Source organism: Episyrphus balteatus, chromosome 2 (assembly GCF_945859705.1).
Source record: "Episyrphus balteatus chromosome 2, idEpiBalt1.1, whole genome shotgun sequence".
In the NCBI taxonomy this organism is placed as follows: Eukaryota; Metazoa; Arthropoda; class Insecta; order Diptera; family Syrphidae; genus Episyrphus; species Episyrphus balteatus.
Window position 1 is genome coordinate 53364671 of NC_079135.1, and position 24642 is coordinate 53389312.

At 26.7% G+C, this 24642-nt stretch overlaps 1 protein-coding gene across 24 annotated transcripts in view; it reads right to left on the reverse strand.

The window, feature by feature from the left end:
- Positions 1–1909: 1909 nt before the first annotated feature.
- The window catches only part of LOC129911982 (coiled-coil domain-containing protein CG32809), a 321116-nt gene continuing 298383 nt past the window's right edge, over positions 1910–24642 (reverse strand). For 9 of the 24 annotated variants that reach the window (XM_055990027.1, XM_055990032.1, XM_055990033.1 and 6 more), the window contains 8 exons: positions 19655–19720; positions 19187–19270; positions 16423–16485; positions 15790–16252; positions 15515–15697; positions 15359–15449; positions 4718–4840; positions 1910–4650 (listed from right to left, as the gene is read on the reverse strand). In XM_055990027.1, coding sequence (XP_055846002.1) covers positions 3793–4650; positions 4718–4840; positions 15359–15449; positions 15515–15697; positions 15790–16252; positions 16423–16485; positions 19187–19270; positions 19655–19720 — 1931 coding nt within the window. In that variant the 3' untranslated portion in view covers positions 1910–3792. Of the gene's footprint in view, positions 4651–4717; positions 4841–11471; positions 11520–15358; positions 15450–15514; positions 15698–15789; positions 16253–16422; positions 16486–19186; positions 19271–19654; positions 19721–24642 lie in introns of those variants that run through there. The other 15 variants (XM_055990030.1, XM_055990040.1, XM_055990048.1 and 12 more) reach the window with 11 other exon arrangements.

Below are 24642 nucleotides of genomic sequence, written 5' to 3' on the forward strand. Positions count from 1 at the left end.
AAAAATATGTATAAAAAATTCATAATATCGTTCGTCTTTGGCTCGCTCAAATCGGTTGAAGTTGTAAGGAAAAAAACAATTTTATATGAAAAAATGTATTTTTTCCTTCGCATATTATTTAGCGGCTTCTTTACTAATTGTTCAATTCCAACATATATAAGCTTAAAAGTTTTTTCTTATAAAGATATATATTTAATATATTTGTTTTTGTATTAAAACGGCTCAATTAAAAAAGAAACATTTATTTCAAAAATCTCTAAAAATTCAAATTTCTTTGATTTCTTCCTATATTTTGAGCGAGCAAAAGATATTAATCAAAATGAAAATTGTAAACGCAGCATTTATTTTTGACAAGTAATGTAACTTTTAAAAGCTATTACATTTGGAAATTCCATACTTTAGCATTTTGACACACCCTAGTATACAGGCTTATTTAAAATTATTTCACAACTCATGTGTCTAGCTCAAATAAACAGCCTGTTCATTTGAGCTAGAAACGTGAGAAATTATTCTAAAACTGAGGTTCTAGAAATGCATATCATTAATAAATAGCACTAGGTGATGATGATTTTTTTAATTAGGTAGATTTTTATTTAATTTTTATTTTCATTTTTGTATCAGTTCGAGTTTACCTTAAGTTTTCCAAAATCATTTGATTCATCGTATCCGAGCTTAAAAATTTGTCCTCCAAATTGAGTTATAAATTAATCAAAATGTAAAACCCTTAGTAATTTTTTTTTAAATCCTGATCATGGAATTCAAAAACACATTTAAAATAAATATATTGATACATTCTTTCAGTTCCTAACTCTCTTAACAAATAAAACATCTATGGAAAAATTTTATATCTGCGTCATTACTTCAAAAGTGTTTTCGGTTTTACTATAACTATAATTGTAAAATTGTTGCCTATTTGTCAGACAGCCAATAAAAAGGAAGCCAATAAATAAATTACACCACAAATTTCAAATTCCTTTTAAATAAATTAAAACAAACCAAGTAATTTATTTTAATCATTATTCATTTTATTTCGTTTAATTTTGCGGTCATATTTCTTCAAACATTCACATTTCTTTCCATTGTATGATTTCATTTTAATTCTTACATTGATTTACTCGGGAATTTATGTCTACAAATAAAACTATTTCGTTTTTTTTCTTGTATCATTTTCAACATTCTGAGTGAATTTTTATTTATCATATTCTATAATTTATTTTGAAAGTAATAAAAATACTTGTGAATCATATGTGTATATATATGTGTGTTTTTACATCTATTGAACTGTATATATATATTTTTTTTATAAAAAAAAAAAAACTAAAATATCTATAGACGCAAGAACACAATTACAAAAATTTATATATTTTAATACCTAAAGAATAAATATTAAATTTTTTTTAATCATTTATCTACACAATCCCTATATATATTAAACAAAACAAATACTTATTAGGACGAACAAAATTAAAACAAAAACAAAATGTACAACTTTAAACATAAAAGATTTTTAAACTTAAAATAAAATAACGATAAATATTTTATTATTGTTTAAGTTTTTATATATACAAATTTCGTAAGTTAATTTTGATTTAATTTTTGTTTTTTTGTTGTTAAATATACGATTACATTATGATAAAATACAAAAATGGAGTGTTTTACAACGTATATCATGAATGTGTTTCGTGTTACTTAAGTGCCTGTGATTTTATTTTAAAGAAAAAGTATTAAATTTTTCTATAATGTTTAATTTCCCTAAAAGTAAACATTGAGTTTTTTTTTCTATTTAAAGTGTTTCTTTTTCATTTTGCTAAAAAATTAAATTTTATTGTATATTAAAGAATGTTGGTGTGTGTGCTTTATAAATGTTTGAAATTTATATAAAAACCCAATTTAATAGCACATCATAAAATTTTCCCTCTTACATGCATACTGCTTTTTTTGTTTTGTTTTTTTTTTTTAATTTATGAGTTTTATAAGATTCTACACGAATGTATATAGTTTTTTTTTGTTTGAAGTAATTTTCTTAGAATGATCTATTTATTTATTTGTTTTACGTATAGGAAATAGGTCTGGAATATTTTGGGTGGATAAATGTTTGTTAAGAGTAAGTTGAAGATAGATTTATAGGAAGAAATCTATATTATTTATATAAACTTTAAAAATTCACTATTTTGATTAAAAATATATTCTACATGTTGAACTTTAAATTTTTGATTGAATTTACTAAATCAAATTAAAGCGCTTAAAAACTTAAATTTTGGCTGAAGAAGTTGGAGAAATTAGATCTTATTAAAAGATAAAAACGATTTATGTACTAATTCAATAATAATTTACCTTCTCACATGGAAACAAACATCATCTTAGCAAAAAACCATGCAGAAATCAGCTTAAATTAAGGTGCAATCCGCTTAATTCTATGTGGTCTGTTTTCTCCGTGCATTAAATTTAACTGAGTTTAAGTGGAATCACCTTATTTTAAGCGGATATCACCTTAATTTAAAGTGGTGAAATTTAATGTGCGCATCATGTTATTTTAAAGTGACACTTTTTTCTCCGTGAAAGAAAATTTCATTCCTCGTGAATGATGAGACGAATTTGCCATTGTTGAAATGTCCCCTTTGATGGCCAATCCGTGGTATTGATGGTAGAATAATGAACGAGCAGATAAATTGGGCAGGTAAGAATCAGACCTTCAAGACTCACCAGATTGAAGTTTATTATTCCCTATAAAACTTTCTCACGAAGTTGAGGGAACCATCAATGGCTTCTTTTTCAATATCAGGCTCTTGGTTGAACGAGAAACCAATTTATTTGTAAACCTTCGGCAAAGACCTTGACGAGCTCTCGGAATTGAAGATAGAAGACTATCAGCACTTTCTATAACACTGCGTCATGAATAAGTATGTTTGGTTACCTTTCTGAGCTACAAAGTACCACAGACTTTTTTCGATCCGGAGATAATGTTAAGGTACCTAAATATAACAACTTAGGTATAAGGGGATAAATGAAGAAATTGTTAAATATTGGACAGAATCAAAACTATGCCACTCAAATTAATTTTGACTAAGCTAAGGTCTTACAAAGTTTTCTGGTAAGCCCCATTCGAAGTTTCGACTAAAAACATCAGTATAGGCGTCAGAAAATATGCCTGTGTAGACTACAAAAAGATGTAGTTAATCAATACTATTCTGTAAGAAGTTATTTAATATCGATAAAAAAAAAATGCGGAGTACGTAAAAAAGAATTTACTGTGAAGATTTTTGATTTTACCGGTAAAAAAAATATCTCTGCAAGACTGAAATAAAATAATACAAATTCTTCCTATAATCTTCAATTTTCGGAAAACTACATAATTATAGATACTAGCTCAAAACTCTCGTTAGTAACAAAATTAAATCGTTCTATATAGCTATTGATGTACATACATCTGTGTTAATCATTTTGACATTGTGTAAGTAGGTACGTTATATCTAAATCCTGTCTAGATCCTTTATACATTTACTCTATTTTTTTTTTTCTAGTTATGGCTTTTTTTTGATAATACATATTTTTTTTAGGGAATAACGATTTATGCTCTGTATTGAATAAACACTAAATTTTTTAGCTATTGCATCTTCTGGTGCGCTTGTGTGCTTTGTTTAGCCTCCATATTGTTTTGTTTTTTTACTGTTTTTTTTTTTTAAGTTTAACATTTAAATGCTTATGCGTGCGTTCTTTTGTCAAAAAAAAATTATGAAATTCTTTGCTTTAAGCATCGATTTCAGTTTCATTCCATGCTGTCTTTACCTTTTGTTATAGTATATCTGTTTCGTAGACTTTGCTTGTGGTCGTAGTTTGAGCCTTTTGGGACTGTGCAACTCCGGCAGCACCATTGCCTAACATCTCATTGGGTTCACCTTTGTTTGCGAGATTTTTTTCGTTCTTTTCGGAAACATTGAGCTCGGTGTTGAGATTTTTCATAGAACCTGTAACTGCCATATTTAGGCCCATTTTTTGAGGCAAGTTCGACTCACTTCCGGTCTTTTTGAGTTGCATAATATCAGATGGGGGCATGGTTACTGAATTCTTACTCATTTGTTGTAAGCGAGCATATTGCTCCTGCAAAAGTTTTTGTTTTTTGAGCAATTCTTGATGGCGCATTTCTAGTGCCATCTGTCGTTGAGCATGGTCATTACCAGATTCATTACCACTTGAGTTGCCACTGCCATCTCCGTTACCCATCGAGATGTCAACAGTCGATTCACTTAACGATGGCAACCTTATTGGTATATTTGGGCTGGTCGGGCTTGCCAGTGGACTACGTGAGCTTGTCCGTGGAGGAGGTGGTGGGGGGACCCGTTTATTTCCAACCTTTGAAAGGAGCTCAGCATTGCGCTCAGGAACTGGTGGTTTGCCACTAGGGCGGATTGGTTGCGGAGGACTGGTGTCAGTATCCGAGCCACTCGGATAAGAATGGAGGCGTCGAAGGCTGCCAATGTTGGAGTTGACATGCAGAGTGTTGCTATTGCCAGCAACAACGGCAGCAGCAGCATTTGCCAATTGAGATTGAAGATCACCAGGAGTGTATAGGCTGGCTTGAGAAAGCTGAGTGGTAACAGTGCTGTGAATAGCTTGCGAGCTGTCATCAGAGGTTGAATCATCAGGGCGTAACTGAAATTAATTTTAAGTATTTTCATGTTTTTATGTAATTTTGAATAAATTGTTGAAATCTACTTACATCGTTATTCTGATTGAGCGGCTTTGCGAAAGTTTGAAGTTCATCTAACAGAGCATCGAGTGCGTTTTCGGGTGGGACTCCCCCGCCGACAGAGACCGTCCCCAGCCTGGGACTTGGGATTGGCTATTTATTATTGGAATTAAAAAAAAAAAAAATTGGAATAAGTTATTTTATAGCATGTTTTTGAATCAATTTTGAACAACTAACGAATATAAAATAGTTAAACACTAAACATTATGAGTAGACCATTGAATTGAGTTTTGTTTTTTTTTTACATATTATTATATTGAAGTTTATGTGGCATAATAGAGTTCGAAAAAGTTGTCCAGACTTATTATAAATCGACCAGGAGACAGCTTTTTAAACACTATTCAATACAGTTTGGTGTGTGGTTTGTTGTAGCAAAGGTGATATGAACAAAAGATTTGGAAGTTTTAACTTCCTATAATAATTTGTATCTATTTTGTATGAAAGTTTAATGTGAAAGACTTAAAAGTAAAGAGGCCTTTTCCACACATTGATTAGAGGGAGAATTTATCTTAAAAATTAAAATCAATAAATTGGATTGTGAACACTAACGTAAACTATCAAAATAAATGTAGAATATTTTTTTAACCCACAATTTGCGGTTATAGGCATGGAATTACAAATAATTTTAGAATACATTATCAAATACTATGATAAAAGTAAATAATGTGTCCCATACAATTTTTGTTTTCTATTTCTATGCATTAAAATTAAATATTTAAAATTAAACTTTCTTATGAAAAATATTAACTTGATCAATAACCCCTCAAATCTGTTGAGGTTTTTCGATAAGTCCTTGTTTAGGATAAGTAAATTCATATCACCATTTTTGTCACAACAACTACAACAACAACACATCATATAAATTTTGTTTAATTTTTATTTATAGAAATAAAATTTATTGAATTTGATATTTAAAAATCCCATTACAGAAAAAAACATGCACATTTAATTTTAATATGAAAAAGTATATAAAGGAAACCAACCAAAATATATCAAACTAAATCAATATTTTCATTAATTTGAATAATACATAAAAAAATTAAAACTATCAATAATGAAAAAGAAGCCTTCTACACATGTGCAAGCAAGGAGCAAAATTTTAAATATACAGCTAATACATTATTTTTTTTATTCTTTTAATTGAACTTAAGAAAATAAAACAAAAAATTATGTTAAAATATATTTTTAAAATACAAAAATAAAATCCTCACTATAGTAAGGTAGAATTGATTTGATTTTGATTCTTAATAATTTATTTATTTTTAAAACATTTTCAACAAAATTAATATAATTAATTAATTAATTTTTTTTTTCAAAATTTATAATGGAGTTAAGTTTTATTTTAATTACTTTATTAACAGTAATATTCAATTCTAAGGCATTACAATGTAGATACAACAAACAGTTTGGTTTTTTTTTTTTTTTTCTTCAAAATGAAATTCAATCATTTCCAATGATGTTCGTACCTTACTATAAGAGAGGAATGTGTCCAATGTTAAATTTTAAAAGAAAATAGGGTCAAATACATTTGATTTAAAATTTTATTTCTTTTATTATGTTACTCTTTGAGGCATTTCTATTTAAGATAAACCTTAAATAAATTCTCTTGGATGTTAATAAGGTAAGGCCTCGTTTTTCAATGTCTGACTAAGGTTTTAAGGAAATAACTTTGAAGTGATTTGTCAAATAACAAGCTCATTTAATTATCATAATATCGAACCAGTAGCAAGTTAAGTTCTACGTTAATTTAATGTCAAGATAATGTATAGTATTATAATGAACAAGGAAACATTTTTGCTTATACATACATATTTCTTTAAAGTATACATTTTAACAAATCAAAATTATTTTGATTTTTTTTCATCCAAAATTTCATAATGGGATAATTTAAATTTATAATGTTTTTTTAATAAGTTGGTCAGAAGTTTAGCCATACACTGAGAAACAAACTCTTAAACAATCAAATTTTACTTTGAATGTTTTATTTTTTAAATTAATGACAGAAAATAGAACAACTCGTTTGTAAGATATGATTTGGTTATTTGTCATTTCGGTAGTTTAGTTTTTGGTTGTTTCGATTTATATTTTCCTTTTCTTATGTATGTAGAATAGAACTTTTCGTCTAACAGAAGGTAGTAGCTCAAGTTTATAAGGTATTTGTCCAATATTTATAGGTATACGATTTTCTCAGCAATTCCTAATATATACATACCTACTCTGGATTTTTTATTTCATGATCTCCAATATCTCAGTTCAATTTTGTTTTGTTATTAAATTCAAATGTCCAGTTGATAGATTTAACGCCAGAAAATTAACGAATATAGCGTAAGGGGTACAATGGTTGGCACCCCCGATTTTTGTACCAATTATTGGCACCCTTCATGCAATAAAGCATTTCACAAAAACTACTATGCCCAGGAAAAAAAATCATGTTTTTTTCATAAACTGTTTTAATTCTCTACAATTTTTCATTTTTATTTAGGTCTATTTCATTCTCAGTTAATTTTAATTAGTAAAAAAGTAAAGCCGTTCTAAGTTCATGAAAAAAGTGCAAAAAATACAGTGTTCCCGCTAAGGACACTGAATTTGGTAACTGTCCGTTTTTGATTATTTTTTGAGTTTTTGGATGAAGATTAATTTTTTTTAGCTTAACAATATAATAAATTAAATGTATTTAATTGTTTTTTATATAAAAAATATTTTCAAATTAATTAAAAAGGGGTGTCAAGAATTGGTCCCATATAAAGTAGTGGTTTTATTATTGGCAGGGGGGAGCCAATAATGCGTGCTTTGGGACATCATCAATACCTTTAAAACTGCCAATAATTATACCGTGTATCCGTTTTAAGTTTATGGTTGAAAAATGGAGAAAAAAGGGCTCAAAAGGTTTGATAGATTTGCCAAAAACTCGTTACAGACAATTTGTACGTGATTTCCAAGACCCGTTTTTATTTTATTTTAATATCTCGTTCTTAACGTATATCTCCTATATAAAGTTTTTGAGATATTGCAATTTTCAGGAAAACGGCTCCAACGATTTTGATTAAATTTGGCGTACGCAATGCTCTAAAAAAATTCTAACAAAAAAGCGTGTTAAGCGTTTTCTCAAAAAAATTGTACAGCTGAAATATGACGTTTCTCTTTTTTGCGAAAATGACATAATTTTTAGTTAAATTTAAATTTAAAAAAAGATTTAACTTCCAAAAATTATCTAAGATAAAAGTATGTAATTTCAAATGCAAGAGCCAGTATATACGACCCCAGTCGTACATTTTATTTACTTTTTTTTTAAATTGCTTTAAATAAAGATTTTTTGTTATATTAAACCGTTTTTAACTAAACTTTGATAAAAACTATCATGAAAAAAACTTGTATTTCTTTCAATATTGAGGGTGCCAATAATTATACCCTCGGGTACCATCAATTATTGTACCTGGGTGCCAATGATTGTACCGTTTGGGTAGATTTTCCTATTTTAATATTTTAAAAATAGTCTTTGTTTTTTAAACATTTTTTACTTGCGATATAGGTTCTATAGGGCAAATTTAGGATTCGTAAAAAATCGAACTCAAGATAAAAATTTTACATGACATTACGATGATGGAGAATGCCAAAAAAGTGGGTCCGGCAATTCCGTCTGTGTGTCTGTCTCTATCTGGAGCTGCAGCCTAAGCAAGTGAAGTGATTTTGTTCAAACTTGGTAGTTAGCAGTTTTTGGTAATTCCCTAGAGGGGAAATTGAAATTTTTTTTTATGACCAAAACTAACGGTACCTGCCATATAACGGAAATACAAAAGTTAATTTTTTTTCAAAAACGGCTCTAACGATTTTGATTAAAATGTTTGTTTGTAGTAATACGACATAAGAGCCAACTTTTAAAATAAAAAAAATATTTTTTGTACCGTTATTAACGGTACCTGCCATAGAACGGTTTTTTTCGTTTCTGAATATCTCGTACAACATTAACCCGATTTTAATAAAAATTTTTATACAAAAGTGTTTAAGTAAAGGTAATATTGAAATTTTAGAAAATTTTCAAAAAACACAGAAAAACAAGTTAAGTTTTTAAAAAATATTTCAAAATTTTTTTTTTGAAAATCAATTTTTTGAAAACGGATTAAGAAAAATTTTGAAATTTAGTTTTTATGTGTAAATTAATTATTTCTTCAAAATGGCATACCAACTATTTTGTTGAAAAATGTTAGCAATTTTTTACATGTAAAAAATTATTTTTTTAAAAAAACGGCTCCTACGATTTTTGAAAATTTTTTTCTAAAAATACCTTACTATACAAGTAATAAAATGGCATACTTGTTTTTTTTTTAAACATCATTTAAAACGGTTTTTAATTAATTATAAAAACAGATTTTATTTTTTTACACTATCTACCTATGAAATTTCTTGAAAATATCAAATTTTTCCTAATTTTCTTGAATAAAAAGCTTTAACATTAGAGTTACTTTTAGCATAAGAGCAAGTACGTGAGACCCCATTCGTGCATTTTATTTCTTATAACATTCAAGTCAGAAATTCTGTAAACTTTAATTTGACATATAAAACATATTCCTAACTCTTTAAATGCGAGAGTAATTCGCAATTAAAAGTGGAAAATGCTTAGGGGTGCCAAACATTTTACCCGTTACGCTAGTGTATTAAATAATTTTTAAGACCACCTACAATGACACATTTATGCATCAAATAATGAGGAATACAAAGAAGGATATCTTGTTGAATTAATTCCAAATTCCGAATTTTAAGAAGAAAATTCTGATCAAAATAAATGAAGTTCACTTTGATTTTGTATTTAAGAAGTGCATCATCTTGATTCTAAGTGCGAATTGGCGAAATATTTTTGGGAGAACATTTAAATCAATTGAAGCAAGGTACTATTGATTCAAGCGCCTTTGGTCTAAGATTATAAAAACGCGTTCCAAAATAGAATTGATCATACTGTCGACTATTGAGAACCATATTTTTGTGATTTAATAAAAAGATATTCTCATAGAATGATTGTGGATACTTTTTATTCAGGGCACCGAATTAACCGACTTTAAAAAATGAGGAGGTTTTCAATTCGACGGTATTTTTTTTTGTAGATATGTTTGTTACCTCAGAACTTTGGAATGGGTGAACCTATTTCGATTATTCTTTTTGTATTTGAAAGCTGGTACAGTGTGGTCCAGTTCTAATTATCGCAACCATGAGAAAACCATTAAAAAAAATGATTATAAACAACAAATACAACAATTTTAATGTTATAACTATTTTTGATTAATTTTTAAACTTCCAAGTTGATTAAAAAACCTGAGGACTCAGGTAAGGTACTGTTTAGTTGAAAAAAAACTCTCACTATTACAAAAAAACAAATGTGAGGTTAAATTGAAAAAGTATGACTTGAATATCACTTTTCTATTTTAAATCCAAAACAAGAAGTTCAAAATTGTACAATTCCCGTGAGAGAGAAAGGGGGAGGTTGAATATGCCAATTTGTATTATTTTTGTACCTTAGAGTGAAGGCACCTTATTCAGAACTGTAGGTTTAATTGAAAGAAATTATTTTGGACAACAAAAATTTTATACCTTTGAAAAAATGAAAAAAAAATATTTTCTAAAGAATTCAATTTTCAATGTTAGAAAATGGACAAATTAATAACCTTTCTCACAAGTTTATGATATTTATGTTATCTTATATGAATAAGTCTACAAAATCCCTAAAAGTACTCTGAATAATATTATATTTATAAATTTATTTATTAAAATTAACCTATCGTGATACTTTTAAGTTTACGTAAACTTTATATAAAATTTATTAAATAAAAAAATAAAAAGTTTTCCGGAGCAAACTTACTGAATTTTGAAAATTAACCCAATAAATTACAAAAATGTGTGTGCCATATTATAACGAATATTTATATAAATTACTTTTGATGGTGCGTACAATATTTAATTTTACACTAAAAATTTAATTCCAAATAATTTTAATTTAAATTAAAATATTTTTTGTTTTCGATGTAGAAATTTACAGAGGTTAGCTAAAAAAAAAATAATAAATAGGGTGAGTACATCATTCTTAAGGTACGAATAAGAAGGGTTGGATAGACATCACATTTAAGGGACTTAAGTGAGCGAAATATGAGAGTTATTATGCTTAATACTTGAGAGAAATAATAGAGAAGTTGTTTTTAATTGTTTTGAAAAGTATAATTTTGAATTTTCGTTTTTAAGAAAAAATGCAATTTAAAATTAAAACAACAAACAATTAGTTATGTTTTTGTTATTTTTTTCTTTTCTTTCCATTTTGTTTTGGTGTAGATACAATTCAGATTGTGAAATTTTGTCAAATAGAAATAAATGTACAAACAATATAATTAAAAATATGGAACATTAACCATTGATCATAAAAAAATATTTATAGCCATAAAGAAATGAAAAACAAAAAAAAATTGTTTTTAAATTAAGGATAGATTAAAAAGCAAACAGGTTTTCCTTATCACATTTTTAAACTTATTTAACTTTTTATTTATTTATAATTTTAAAGTTTTTTTTTTTTTTTGCAAAAAGGATTTGCTTTAGAGAATGGATTTATATAGAATATAATACTCAAGTTGAATGCATTAAAAAAAAAAAAAACAGATAATATTTGAAAGAAAATTAAAACAGTCCGATTGTGTTTTTTTTTTAAGAATAAAGTTTAAGTTCAGAAACATAACATTTAAGTAAATTATTACTCGGTAATTGCTTCTTTGAAGTTTGAACTCCATCGCCAGTTGAACTATAAAAAAGAAAATCACACCAGAAATGGGTTTTGGTTTTAGACTGTTTGCGGTTCTATGTTACATTTTGTTAAATATTTTCTCTCAGATTAATTCTTAAGATTTAAAGTAATCTTGATTTGACACATAAGCTTCTTAAAATTTAGATGATTGATAACATTACCATTTAATATTGTTTTGATTTACTAATTTTTAACCAGTTAAAATAAAATGAAAAATAAATCTAATATTTAATTCCTTACACACCATGCATACATAATTTTATTTGTTATATAGGTTCTTTTGAGATACTAAGAAAACATTGGAAAAAAAATTGAATTCACGCTGAAAGATTCAATAATAACAATTATTTCTTGCACAAGCAAGAAAAAGATTTTTGTTGAAATTGATAAAAAGTTATTTTGTATCTTGTTTCTCTTTTTTATTTTAGAGTTTAGTTTAGAATATGACCAAAACTAAAATGAAAGGTTGTCAATATGACATTTAATGTATCCTATTTTTGTTATTATTATAGATAGTTCGTTGGATGTTTTATGAAATACATTGATTGTTTCTTCAACTAGTATTTTGTAAAATAAACCTTAGTAAAAAAATAATAATAAATAATTAAAACTAAATAAAAATTTCAAAAGAATACAAAAATATAAACATTTCTGTTTTACATTTAGTCACAAATATGCATTTACGAGGGAAAAAATATTATATTTTCAAATACCATAATTACACTATTTCTGTCAGCCTCTAAATAAAATTCATTGGAAATGTTTGATTTTCGATTTTACACATTACATTTATCAATTCTTTTTTTTTTTTACAATGTTGGTTGGTTTATGAGTTAATATCTTGTCAGTTGATTGTATGTTTTCTTATTAATTTAATTTAACAACAAATTAAAAATTAATGAAATGATTTATGCTTTATGTTATTAATGATTAAGAGAATAGTTTGCTACTATACACGGTGGAAGGGAAGGTTATTTGGTAACTTATTTACTTCAGTTAATTTTATCTTAATTGAAATGCTTAGGTATACCTGATTTGACAAAAACACATAACATAAGAGACTTATTCTACATGTTCTTTAGGCCAGGCTTTGAAAAAAAACTTAAGATAATTTCATATAAAATTGTGTTCTTCAAAATTGGTTTTTATTAATTCTATTAGGTACCTACACTGATAAACATTTTGGAGTGGTTACATATGAGGCAACGCCATCAAAATATTTAAATTTAATATTTTAAGCCCTGATTTTTCAATCGTCAACTAGACTATCAGAAAAATAAATGTCAATATAAAATAACTGGGGTTTATTTGGCTATTGAAAAATTGGCTATAAATGTATTACAATTTTAAGTCTAATAGAAGATTTATTGAAATTTAATATTTTATATTAAAAAAACAAGCATGCTCTGTTAAAGAACTAAGGAAGATCTTATTTCAGATCAAATTTTCTCATACATTTTACTTCGAAAAACACAAATCGCCTTTAAGTGAGTACAAACTCAGATTTTCTATTTTAATTTTTTATGAGAAACAGGGTTACACAATACATTTTTTTGAAACAAAATACTTTTATAAATTTCTTTTATATTAATACTTTTAACTACATTTTAATAAGGTATAAAAACCTTACAAAAATAAATTGTAATTAAAAAAAAAAAAATAAAAATATTTCAAATTAATATACAATATACTGTGTTTTTATTACACCGCAATATTAAAAATTAGTTTTTTTTTGTATTGAAATGGCATAATTCCAAAAGTTGTCTTAAAATCTACGACAACATTTTTAACCGTGTAGGAATCTGGACGCCCTGGAATCTCCGCTACCAAAATACTGCAGGCATGTACAAATGTACATACTGGTCAAAAATTCAGTAGAAAGAAAAATAGAAACACAACTTAACACGAACAACTTTTCTTATTCTTTAAGGCCTAGTTTACAGTTCAGCGATCAGAAAAAATTTAATTTTCAAAATATCTTTCTGTTTTCTTGTTATTTCCTTTAATAAATTTTTTTTAAATAAGACAAAAGGTTAAAATTACAGCTTAATTTTTTTATTGCAAACATTTATTTCTATGCACAAAATAGTACATTATATTCATAACCAAGTCTGCTTTACGTATTGTTTATGTTAAGGTGAAGATATTCACCTTAGAGTAGGCATTGAGCTTTCAATTTTAAGTTGTATTTTTAGCACGATGAAATGTGTACTAGATTTAAGAAGGAATAAGATTGGTTTGCAAATGTGAAACTTACAAAGATGTAACTAAGTAGGAAAATATTGCGATATCTTTTCAATTTTGTATATCTTACCGTTATAAATCCAATGCTCAGTGAGTATGAGTATGTATAAGGCTAGGCGCACACATGCGATTTTGATCGCGCGATTATTCAGTCGCAAATTAGATGACAACAATTTCAATGACTATAGACACAATTTTCAAATTTTTAATCGCGAGAAGCATGTGTGTTCACAGCCATTGAAATCCTTGTGATTCATTTTTGCGACTGAATAATCGCGCGACTAAAATCGCATGTGTGCGCCTAGCCTTATAGGCTAGGCGCACACATGCGATTTTGATCGCGCGATTATTCAGTCGCAAATTAGATGACAACAATTTCAATGACTATAGACACAATTTTCAAATTTTTAATCGCGAGAAGCATGTGTGTGCACAGCCATTGAAATCCTTGTGATTCATTTTTGCGACTGAATAATCGCGCGACTAAAATCGCATGTGTGCGCCTAGCCTAAGAAACTAATTCCTTTTGTTGTGAAATCATTAATTATGTATGTGTTTTTCATAAATATTCTAATACTTTTATTATAACATATTTATTGTTAAATAAAGTACTTTTGACTAACTAACTATGTATATTTATTTATGTTTTATTGTGTCATAATCCTAATTCTAGATTTCTTAATTTAGGTATTTGTACATACATTATCAGGAATACATTTCAATTAAGATAAATAAGTTCTTTTAGATAAGCTATAAATTTCATTTAATTTTGCATTTTTATTTTTTTAATATAAAGTAAGTAGCAAAGTAAAATCTGAAGGGTAAATAAAAACATGATTTTGAATACTTATTTAAAAAATAAATAAAGATATGTGATGAAAAAAATGGATCATGCCACAAAATATATTAAAATAAAATTAATGTATATGAAGGCATCTTTTTTATTTCTGTTTTATGTACAACAATAAAAACAAGATTATCAAAAAATGAATGAGTTATGCATGAAAAGATATGATCATAATGAATATTTCAGAATATTTTTGTTTTTTTTTTAATTAAAAAAAAAAATGTTAACAATAATAAATAAAAAAGTAAAAAAATAATAAGAATTTAAATACTTTTTGCTTAGTTAGTGCTGCCAATTGCAAATAAAAATGGAATTCCATTAAATAAAATAAAACAGAAAGAATACTTTAAAATAATTTATTTTGGTTAAAAATGTAATTTTAATTTGTATAACTTTTACTGAAAATCATGAAAAATAAATATTTATATATCTTTAACAACAGAATAGTTGAATTTATCTACAGAATGTCCAAACAAAAAAAAAACAAAGAACATCTTTTTTTTTTGTAAAAATAGGTTAATTGGAATTTTCATTTTATATTTTTATATATATTCAAAGAAGAAAAAATTTTAAACTATAAATTGACACAATTTAGAATATCATACTGGGGGATTATTTAAGTATACGAGTTGTTCAAGAAGTTTTTTTTTTTTTTAATTTTATTCTCAAAGTAATAAAGAGTTTAATATTAAGAAAAATATAAAAAACACGTCTAACAAAATAAAATGAAATTAAATAGACTTACCTTATTTGCTGAGGATATTTCGGCAGAACGAGGAGGATCCTCTTGTGTTGGTTCGTTAGCTGGTAATCGTTGTTCTTGTACACTGGCCAATCTTAAGATGAGTATGGTAAAATGCGTTGAAAAGTGTTAATAAAACTTTTTTTTTGTTAAATTTACCTTTTTAATGTAACTAATGTTCCTGTTAGTTTTTTACATCTCCGCAATGCTGATTCTAATCGATCGGGTTCTTCTTTGAGGAACTTTTCTTCGCGAACTACTTTTTCCATTTCGTTGGCTAAAATGTTTCTAAGGCCGTTTTGAAGGCTCGGGAAACGCATTTTCAGTTCTGCCACAGTTTTACTGTCAATTATTTAAAAAATATTAATAAATTCGAATAAAAAGGTGGCATCTTGTCACACAACATTTGATAAATTCAAAATTTTTAGCATTACCTCGCTCGACTTAAGACCAGAGCCATATCTTCAACAGCAGCCATATTAACTCGAGTTCTCCGATTGATGACCTCACCACGCAAACCTTCTACTGACGACTCCAAATCGCTTAAATCCTTCTCCAACCGTATAACCTCCTGCTTATATAACTCTTCTTCTCTTGACATTCTTGTTTTTTCTTGATCTCCCTGACCCCAATAGTTGACACTACTGGCCAGCAAAGTAGCACGAATTCTCATAAAAGCATCCTTTATATCTTCCCTAACGGCAACAGCTTGAGCTTGTGAAAGTCTACGCAACGTCCTCACCTCCATGCGCAGATCCTTTGCTTTCTTTTGTAAGCCTCTCAAATGGTTGTAGACTTCAGGCGCTAATGTTATATCGGCCCGGTATGTAGGATGAGTCGATGAGGTCAAGGCGAGTGGTTTTGGAGGTGGTGGCGGTTTGAGTCGGTCTCTTTCTGCTTTAGTTTAAAAAATAAGTTAAATTAAAAATTAGTTATAATGAATATAACATTTCAAGTTAAGTTGGTAAGTAAAGCAGTTAGTATAGCTTATTTATATAAAGCGTGCATTTAAAATAAATTTATACATTTTTATTTATATTTTTGACAAACATTGAATTTTCGATTACCTTGAGACGAAGTACGAGGAAGTGTTGACGACTTAATAGCTGGCTTTGGTGGTTTTGAATCGGCTGTGTTAAATTTTTGTGTCGTAAAAATTTGTGAGACATTTATGAAAAAATTTCGTGTGAATATTCACCCAAATAAGAAAAACAAAAAATGAAAGGAAAAGATAGAAAGTTAAAAGAAGGAAGAGAAAAATATGAAAGAAGGCAGAAAGACATAATTTTAAAGAAAAAAATCGAAATTTATGATTGTGATTTTTATGAATTTCATTTTCATTTTGAAGCCAAACACAAAATTTTTAATAATTTAAAAAAGCTTTATTTAAATTTTTATAAAAAAAAAAAATAAAAAAGGAAAAGAATTGAGAAAAAAATAAAACACAACAGATTTTGTTTTTGAATAATTTAACTTACAAACTATTAAACTTAAACGCTCATGCATTTGATGCATTCTCTTATTTTTGACTTATGTTTATATTAGAAAGTTTTTTTTTTAAATGCTGGATTTAAGCCAATGTTAAGAATTTCGCTTTTTCTTGAACTCTTAGTATTTTCTTGTAAGCAAAAAGACATTGTGGGAATAATTGGAATGTAGATTTTCCGTATTCGTTTTTATTCGAACTAGAAGAAAAATACTATTTTTGATTTTCTTAATGCTTTAAAAAACACAATACCCTTCCAGCCAATTAAATCTAAAGTCATATTATTTAAAGACGGTTTTAAGAAAAATGTGTAAATGATTTGATTAAAAACTCAATTTTTTTTTTCGACACGAAACCAATACTTGCCCTATAGAGCAAGTAAAAATATTTAATGCACACATCTTGCATTGATTTTTTTTTCAATGCTGAAAATTTTTTATTTGCAGTAAATTTTATTTTTAATGTATAATTTTATTTTGAATGCAAATATTTCAGTTGCAATAATAATATTTTTTTTAATGCAAAGTATTTTTAGTTACAATAATTTTTTGTTTTAATGCAAGTATTTTTCACTTGCAACAAATATTTTAATTTTCTTAATAAAACATTTTTTTATTTGCAATAAATATTTTGGTTTTGAATTTACAATAAAAAACAAATGCATTAAAAAAAATATTTGTTTTTACATGAGTACGTACGATAATTGTATGTACTGAACATGGATTTTTGAAAAATGAGTACAAAATGATACATATTTACTATGTAAAAATTGTATGCATTGAGCACTTTAATGTTCTGTTTCGTAAACACGTATTTGGATAAAGGATATTTTAACTTGCACCAATAATTTTTGGCACAGTACAAATTTTTAAGCTTGCTGTTTGGCATGAACACAATCAATTTTGGACTGAGTAAATTCTTTTTCCTCAGTCTAATGATTAGTTTTAGGAAAGTAAAATGTAGGAACATTATTGTAATTGACTGGATAAAAAAAAACTTGGTGTTATTTTTAAGAACTTTTTCATACTTATTGATTGGAGAACGTTTTCAGTTCATCAAAGTTTTAGAAAAGAATAAAGTCAAAGAAATTTTTAAATTTTAATAAAATTTGAATTTGCTCTATGAAAATCTAGCCACCAACACTTACCTACGTAACTTTTTTTTACTAAACGAATTGTTTGTTTATTACTTGTTTTGTATAAAAAGTTTTCTAAGCTGAGTACTAAGTTACCAATAAAACACTGCTAGAGTATTTTCTTCTCTCATGGGTTTGATAAAAAAGAAATAATTTTGATGTAGGGTATGTTTTTTTTACGTAGAATATCTGTAATCTTATTTCAAATTTTTATTTAAATCTTTTGGTTTCCATTTCCAACATTAAATATCCGTAGCTTCTGTTACAAAGGCGAATCATAAAAATGATTGTAATTATGCATATACAAAATGATTAATTAATGTCACGATGGCTATATCTAAGAACAGAATTAATCCAAGTTTGTAATAATAATTGAGAAAATGTCTCATTTTTTATGCTTCTCTCATTTATGTAAGATAGCCTAAGATTATTCAGAGAAAATATGGAACGCATGTTTAGAGCTGTGTCTTCAAAGGGATTTATATTATTTTTACCGACTTCCAAAACGGAAGAGGTATTCAATTCATTTGTATTTTTTTGTTTTTTTTTTGTTTGTTACCGCATGACTTTGGACTGAGTGAGCCAATTTTGATAATTCTTTTTGTACTGGAAAGCTGGTGACTGCAATGTGGTCCCATTTTATTTTGTTCAGTTCTGGCCAAGGAACTATTCGAAAAACCATAAAACCCAGTTTTGATCCATGGAAGTCGGTTTTGTTTTGATAAAAATGATTATTGCAATTGTTATGACTTTGATAACATTCTATTTCGAAAAATAAGGCCAGCTAAGAAGCTGGCCAGATAAATGTTTTAAAACAAAATGATTATGTTTGTCCGTGATTTTATGAATTCATATATCCACCTCTATTTTGATGAAAATGAAAAAGGAATGAATGAAGAATAGTTCTATCCACCAGTATCCTCACAATGACTTTTTGGTTGTTATTTAAATTTTGATAAATACAAACATAAATAAATAAACAATTACATTTTAAAACAAAAAACTTATACAACAAAAAAATTAATATACATTAGCATTGCTAATAGATAAAAAAAGGAAGCTTAGCCTTATTAAAATAAAAAATTCTTTATACACATAAATAAATAAAATATACAAAATAAGACATTTTTTTTCATTGCAAAACATTGTTTTTTTTTTTTTTTTTTTTTTTTAAATTAAACTGCAGTAATTTTTAGTGAAAGCGATTTACCAGCATGTTGTGGACTATGTGACTTCGGTACACCTTGGATATCATCACTAAACGAAACGGATTTTTCAAATGACACTGATTTATCTGAAAAGCGAATTATGTAATTTTATTTTAAAATATTTTAGAGTATATAATAAAATTTTTTTTATTAAATTAACGAATAAAAAAAATCATATTTTCGATCACCATTGTCAAGTTTAACAGAAAACATTATAAATCCCGTTTGTTTTAAATAAATAAGCAAATTTAAGACTAAATGGTTTTATTTTATATTTTTTTTATATTAATTATAACGGTGCATGGTGAGTTTTCTACCATATATTTAATATAAATTTTCTAATTTAACACATCTAAGGACATTTATTTTAAAACAAACACAAAACATAAATAACTATAATGGCATGTTTCTATTATAGAAAAATTGTTAAAATAATTGCTTTGTATGGTTTTATATTGATTGAAACTTACGACACGAGCTTTTGCCGAGTTTTGGAGCCTTTTCTCTTATGTACATATCATCGCCAGATCCGTTTGCTAATATATATATATTTATATATTTTGTATAGATATTGTGTATAATTATCATGAGTTAAACAAATAAAATATAAAATGAATTTTTTGTTGATACTATTAAAAAGTCATGAGATTTAGTAGAATCAAAGAAAATATATTATGGCAGCACCGAAAAAAGGATTAAATGTGAGCAAGATGATGTGAAGTGAAAAATTATGACTGTATGGTATTTTAAGTTTTTAATTTTCAGATATTATGTTGAAAAAAAAACTTGGTTTGTGAGTAATTTAATACATTTTTTGACAATATTATTTCTGACTTATTTCTTTAAAACCATTATAATAGAAACAGTACATTTTTTTTAATATCCATATTGAAAACTGAAAACTTAAACCATTTCCTGGATGTAAATTTGAAATGAATCGTATATTATCATGTAATGTGTGAATAAATGGATGAACTGTTGACATCATTTAAAAAAAATCAAACTAAAATGTTAAAAAATATCACTGTCACATCAAAGCTACACATATTTTCTTCTTTTAATAAGTTTAATTAAAATAATCGAAGAAAAAAAATATCTATTCTAATAAAAATAAAATTATTTTATCTTTACTTTGATCACAAGAGACAATTTATCATCTCTTCTGCCCTTCCGGGTTTTGAACTCTATAAAATTTTGCAAGAACTCACCTTGAATTGAAGTTGAGCTACCACTTGAGTGGCCGTCGATATCATCTAAACCTGCGATGGTCATAACAAGCAATGCAATTTGGATAAAGGATTTTTTTTTGTTTATTGCCCTGAACTTTGCAAATTGAAGAGGAAACTTCAATTTGATCAAAAAAAGGATTTTCTTTTTTTTTGTATCTAATATAATAAAACTTGTACCTTAATTTAATTAATTAATAATTTTTTTTAATAACTTTTTTTCAGTTTTCTATTGTTTGTTTACTAATTTATTTATTTATTTAATTATGAATTATTTAGAATTTCATTCGGAATTTCTTTCGAAATATCTTGTAAATATAAACATCGCTTTTTTTGTTCTATGTAATAGTTTCCTTTTCAATTTCTTTGCAAAGTCCAACTAAGATAATCTTACAAATAAAAAAAATCGTATTTAATTATATTAAAACAAAAAAGAAAATATACAAATTTTGTTCACTAAATGCCTAACTTCACTAACACATTATTGTGGATATTTTATTTTTGTGCATAAGTGACACTTCTGTATTTAACATTTGTTTTTAATTTGCATTCAATTGGGGAATTATTCCTATTAAGTTCTAATGTTTTTCTTTTTATGAACAAAAAATTCAATTAGCATTTACCTTAACTCAAATTTATATTTTATGAGTGCAATTATATGTATTTGCCCTTTGAAGATGATAAGTTATGAAAATAATAAGTTTGTAAATGATTTCAGTTCTTTACTTTTAATTGTATTATATTCAAAAACTCTAAGGATCAACTTCAAGTAAGCTACTTCGAATTTGTTTAACAAGTAAAAACTTCGGGTTTAAAGGTTTTTGTTTCACAGGTTTAATTTTAATTTTTGATTTAGTTTTTTTTACAAAATGAGTAAACTTCACAGTCGTCAATCAAATAGAGATTATTATTTTTTGCTTTTAAATCTTACTCCAAACTTGAAGTTTTTGAAAAATATTTGCAATTTATTTTGTAGACTGACATATTTGTTTACAGATAAGTTTCTATTGTTTCGAAGATATTGCATTTCAAGGAAGTTTGAGAATCGTATATCTTATTCAATTAGTAGAATTGAAGATGATGGTTACAAATTCGGTCTGGCTCGAATTTCAAAAATGTTTTGGTTTCACTGATTGCCAACAAATTGTCTAACGTCTTTTTGCAACTATCTACATATTTATAACCAATTTTGTTTTTTGTTACCAGTTAATAGATCAAACATAAATTTTTTGTAAGGTGTCTTACATCAATATTTTATTTGAATACCTAATTATTATTTTCCGATTTACAAATGACTTGCTCTAGCCTTTACGTTTACCTAAATGAAATAAATTTTTCTATCTTTTGGTTATTGAAATTTGTTACAGTTTTTTTTTCTATATTGAAACGATTTTTCTCCTTATTAACTCACTTATTGACAAGTTACTCATGCTTGTACGATGAGGCTCTAATTGTAGGTCACAGTTTGCTCCAAAATATCTTAAATAAAAAAATGCCTGTTTTATTTTCATTAAAAATGATCTTTTAACTTAAAAGTCATCGTACCAAATAATAATCATAAAATGATAAAGATTGTTATGACAGCTTTAATTATAGACAAAATATGATTTAAGTCTCTAATTCATACGTACATGTACTACACTGTATCTACAAGTCCATCTTTATGTCACTCGTAGAAGCATAATCTACCTATTTTTTCTTATGATTGCATTAAAATGTTAACTTTTTTATAACTGATTGTAACTGATTAACAAGCCAAAAACAAAACATACTTATTTCATAACATTGGCATAAGCACACATCATGTATTTTATTTAATTTCTTTTTTTTTTTTCTTGTATTTACATTCGCAAAGCCCTATTTTAAAGAATGTAATTTTAAATGCCGTAACATTATTTAATTGTGTAGTTGAGATGCTACAGTCAGAGATATAAAAATGATGAAAATGAAACTTTAAATAACACACAATGATACTCCATGAAACAAGATGACAATTAATATTATTATTAAAAAAAAAAAAAAAAATATTTTGAAAATTTCATCCAAAGACATATACATTATGTATGTATGTAACAAGTGATCTAGACCATAATTCATTATAGAAAGAGAACACAGAAACTACTTTCGAAAATATGCGTTGCATATGACAAATTTAATGATATGGTAGATGACTTATAATTTTTTTTTAATGAAAAGTGTTAATGTTTTTGTTAAGTTGGAATGTTTGTGATTTATAAATGCTTGTGTTTGTTGAGTAAAAAATTTAATACATAGGTACTTTAATATAATTGATTTTTGGCTGTCCGAGAGATATTTAAAGTTGCTCTAAAAAACATAATTATCTTGTATAGGATGTTTTTTGTGTATAGACCCACAAGGAGTAAAAAAATGTACCTATAGTTACATTTGATACTTAAATGAACAACTATCAATTGATAGTTGATAAAAAATAAATTTCGATCTCTTATTATCTAATTTGCAAAAAAATTTTAAACAAAGAAGTATGCCAACCGTTATTATTTGAAATGTAATTGGAAAATTCCAATAAAAGTTGACCAGTTTTCCCAAAAATTTGATTTTAAAACATCAAATTTCAGCTTTTATCAACTATCAATAATAATTATAAACAATATTATTTATATAAGAAAATACATATACAACACACCTGTTGGGATTGTCAACTATCAATTATCAATTAATTAATGTTTTGCAATTGCAAAATAATATGTTTTTTCAAGGATTACTACCAAAGTTATTAAAAACATGTATTTGCTTTTGACTGATCAAAATAAAATAAATAAATAGCCAGAGGGAATAGAGAATTGTTTAACTAATTTCTCAAAAATGTGGCTACCACATGAATTGTTGGTAATTTTATCTTCCCCAAGTTTCTCTTCAAAAATGAGGTTAGTGTTTTAATTGATACGTAAAAAAATACTAGGTTTTTCGGAGTTTTTCAGTAATTTCGGAAATTAAATTAGGACCCTTTTGCAAGCCAAATTCACCCTTTTGCTAACAACGGCGTATACAAGGGGGGGGTTACGGGGTCATGACCCCCCCCAAGAACTCAGAACTTAAAAAAGAGTTTGTTATGTGATACTGAAATCTCTTGAGTAAGATTATTTTCAAAATGTTGAAGTTTTAGAACATGAACGAAAATTAAAAGTAAAAAAAATTTTTGGTATTCAAACAAACTATTTTACCATATTATTTTGGGGATGTGGTCATATTTTTAGCGAACGCTATGCTGGATTAGGATTATTTTGATTCGTTCGATAATATTAGTTGAGCTGTGCTGTAGAGTTTTGTATGGAAACAAAATCCGGATAAGTATTATATTCAAAGCTTTTTAAAAGAAATTGAATCTGGTAGGTACACAAAAATAATATCTTAAGGGCAAGACACTGCTTACCAGCAAATAAAAGAAGCAGCCATATCTTCTATTTTTTTATATGATGAAGTGAATAAAATATGTTTTAAATAGGGAAGCTTTCTGTGGCCTTGCTGTGTGGAGGTCAATTCTGTTGATAAAATTCGTCATCGGCAAAATGTTAAAGAAGGATGTCATTTCTCAAATCATTTTAATTTTTTGCAATGTTCCAGTTCAATACATTCGTCTGATAAAATTTGGTTAATTTTGTTTGCTTACAGAATATAACAGTATTTTGTACATACTAAATTTGCTAGATCTGTTGCATTTTTTGAAACAACTATGGATTTGTTAATCATCAATGGCCAGCCAATTATAGAAGCAATGTAAGCAACCTTATCTAAGGCAATTTAAATATTATTATTAAATATCACTTAGGGCTAATTTTTTGAATAGTTAGATAAACCTAAGTTAGAGCTTATTCCTAGGAATAAAAGTTTTTTTTTATAGTGACATTTATTCTTCTGATAGTCTATCTGACGATTGAAAAAGCAGGGCTTAATCTAATAAATACAACTGAATGTTTTTTATATTGTAAACCGCTGATTAATACCTGAAAACGGACGAATCCCAAAATATCGCCAAAATTATTCTTTTTGTCTTTACTATTTTAATAGAGGTATTTTAAATTCCCATACAATTTTAAAACAAAATTTAAAAAAAAAATATATTTTCAAATGCAATTTTTTTTACAAAACTTTGCGATGCGTTTGCCTGAGGTTAGGAAGACTTTTAATTCAAAAGTTAAAAACTGTTATTAAGTAAAAACGATTTTTATTTTAACTTTCTGGGCTAGCGGAAA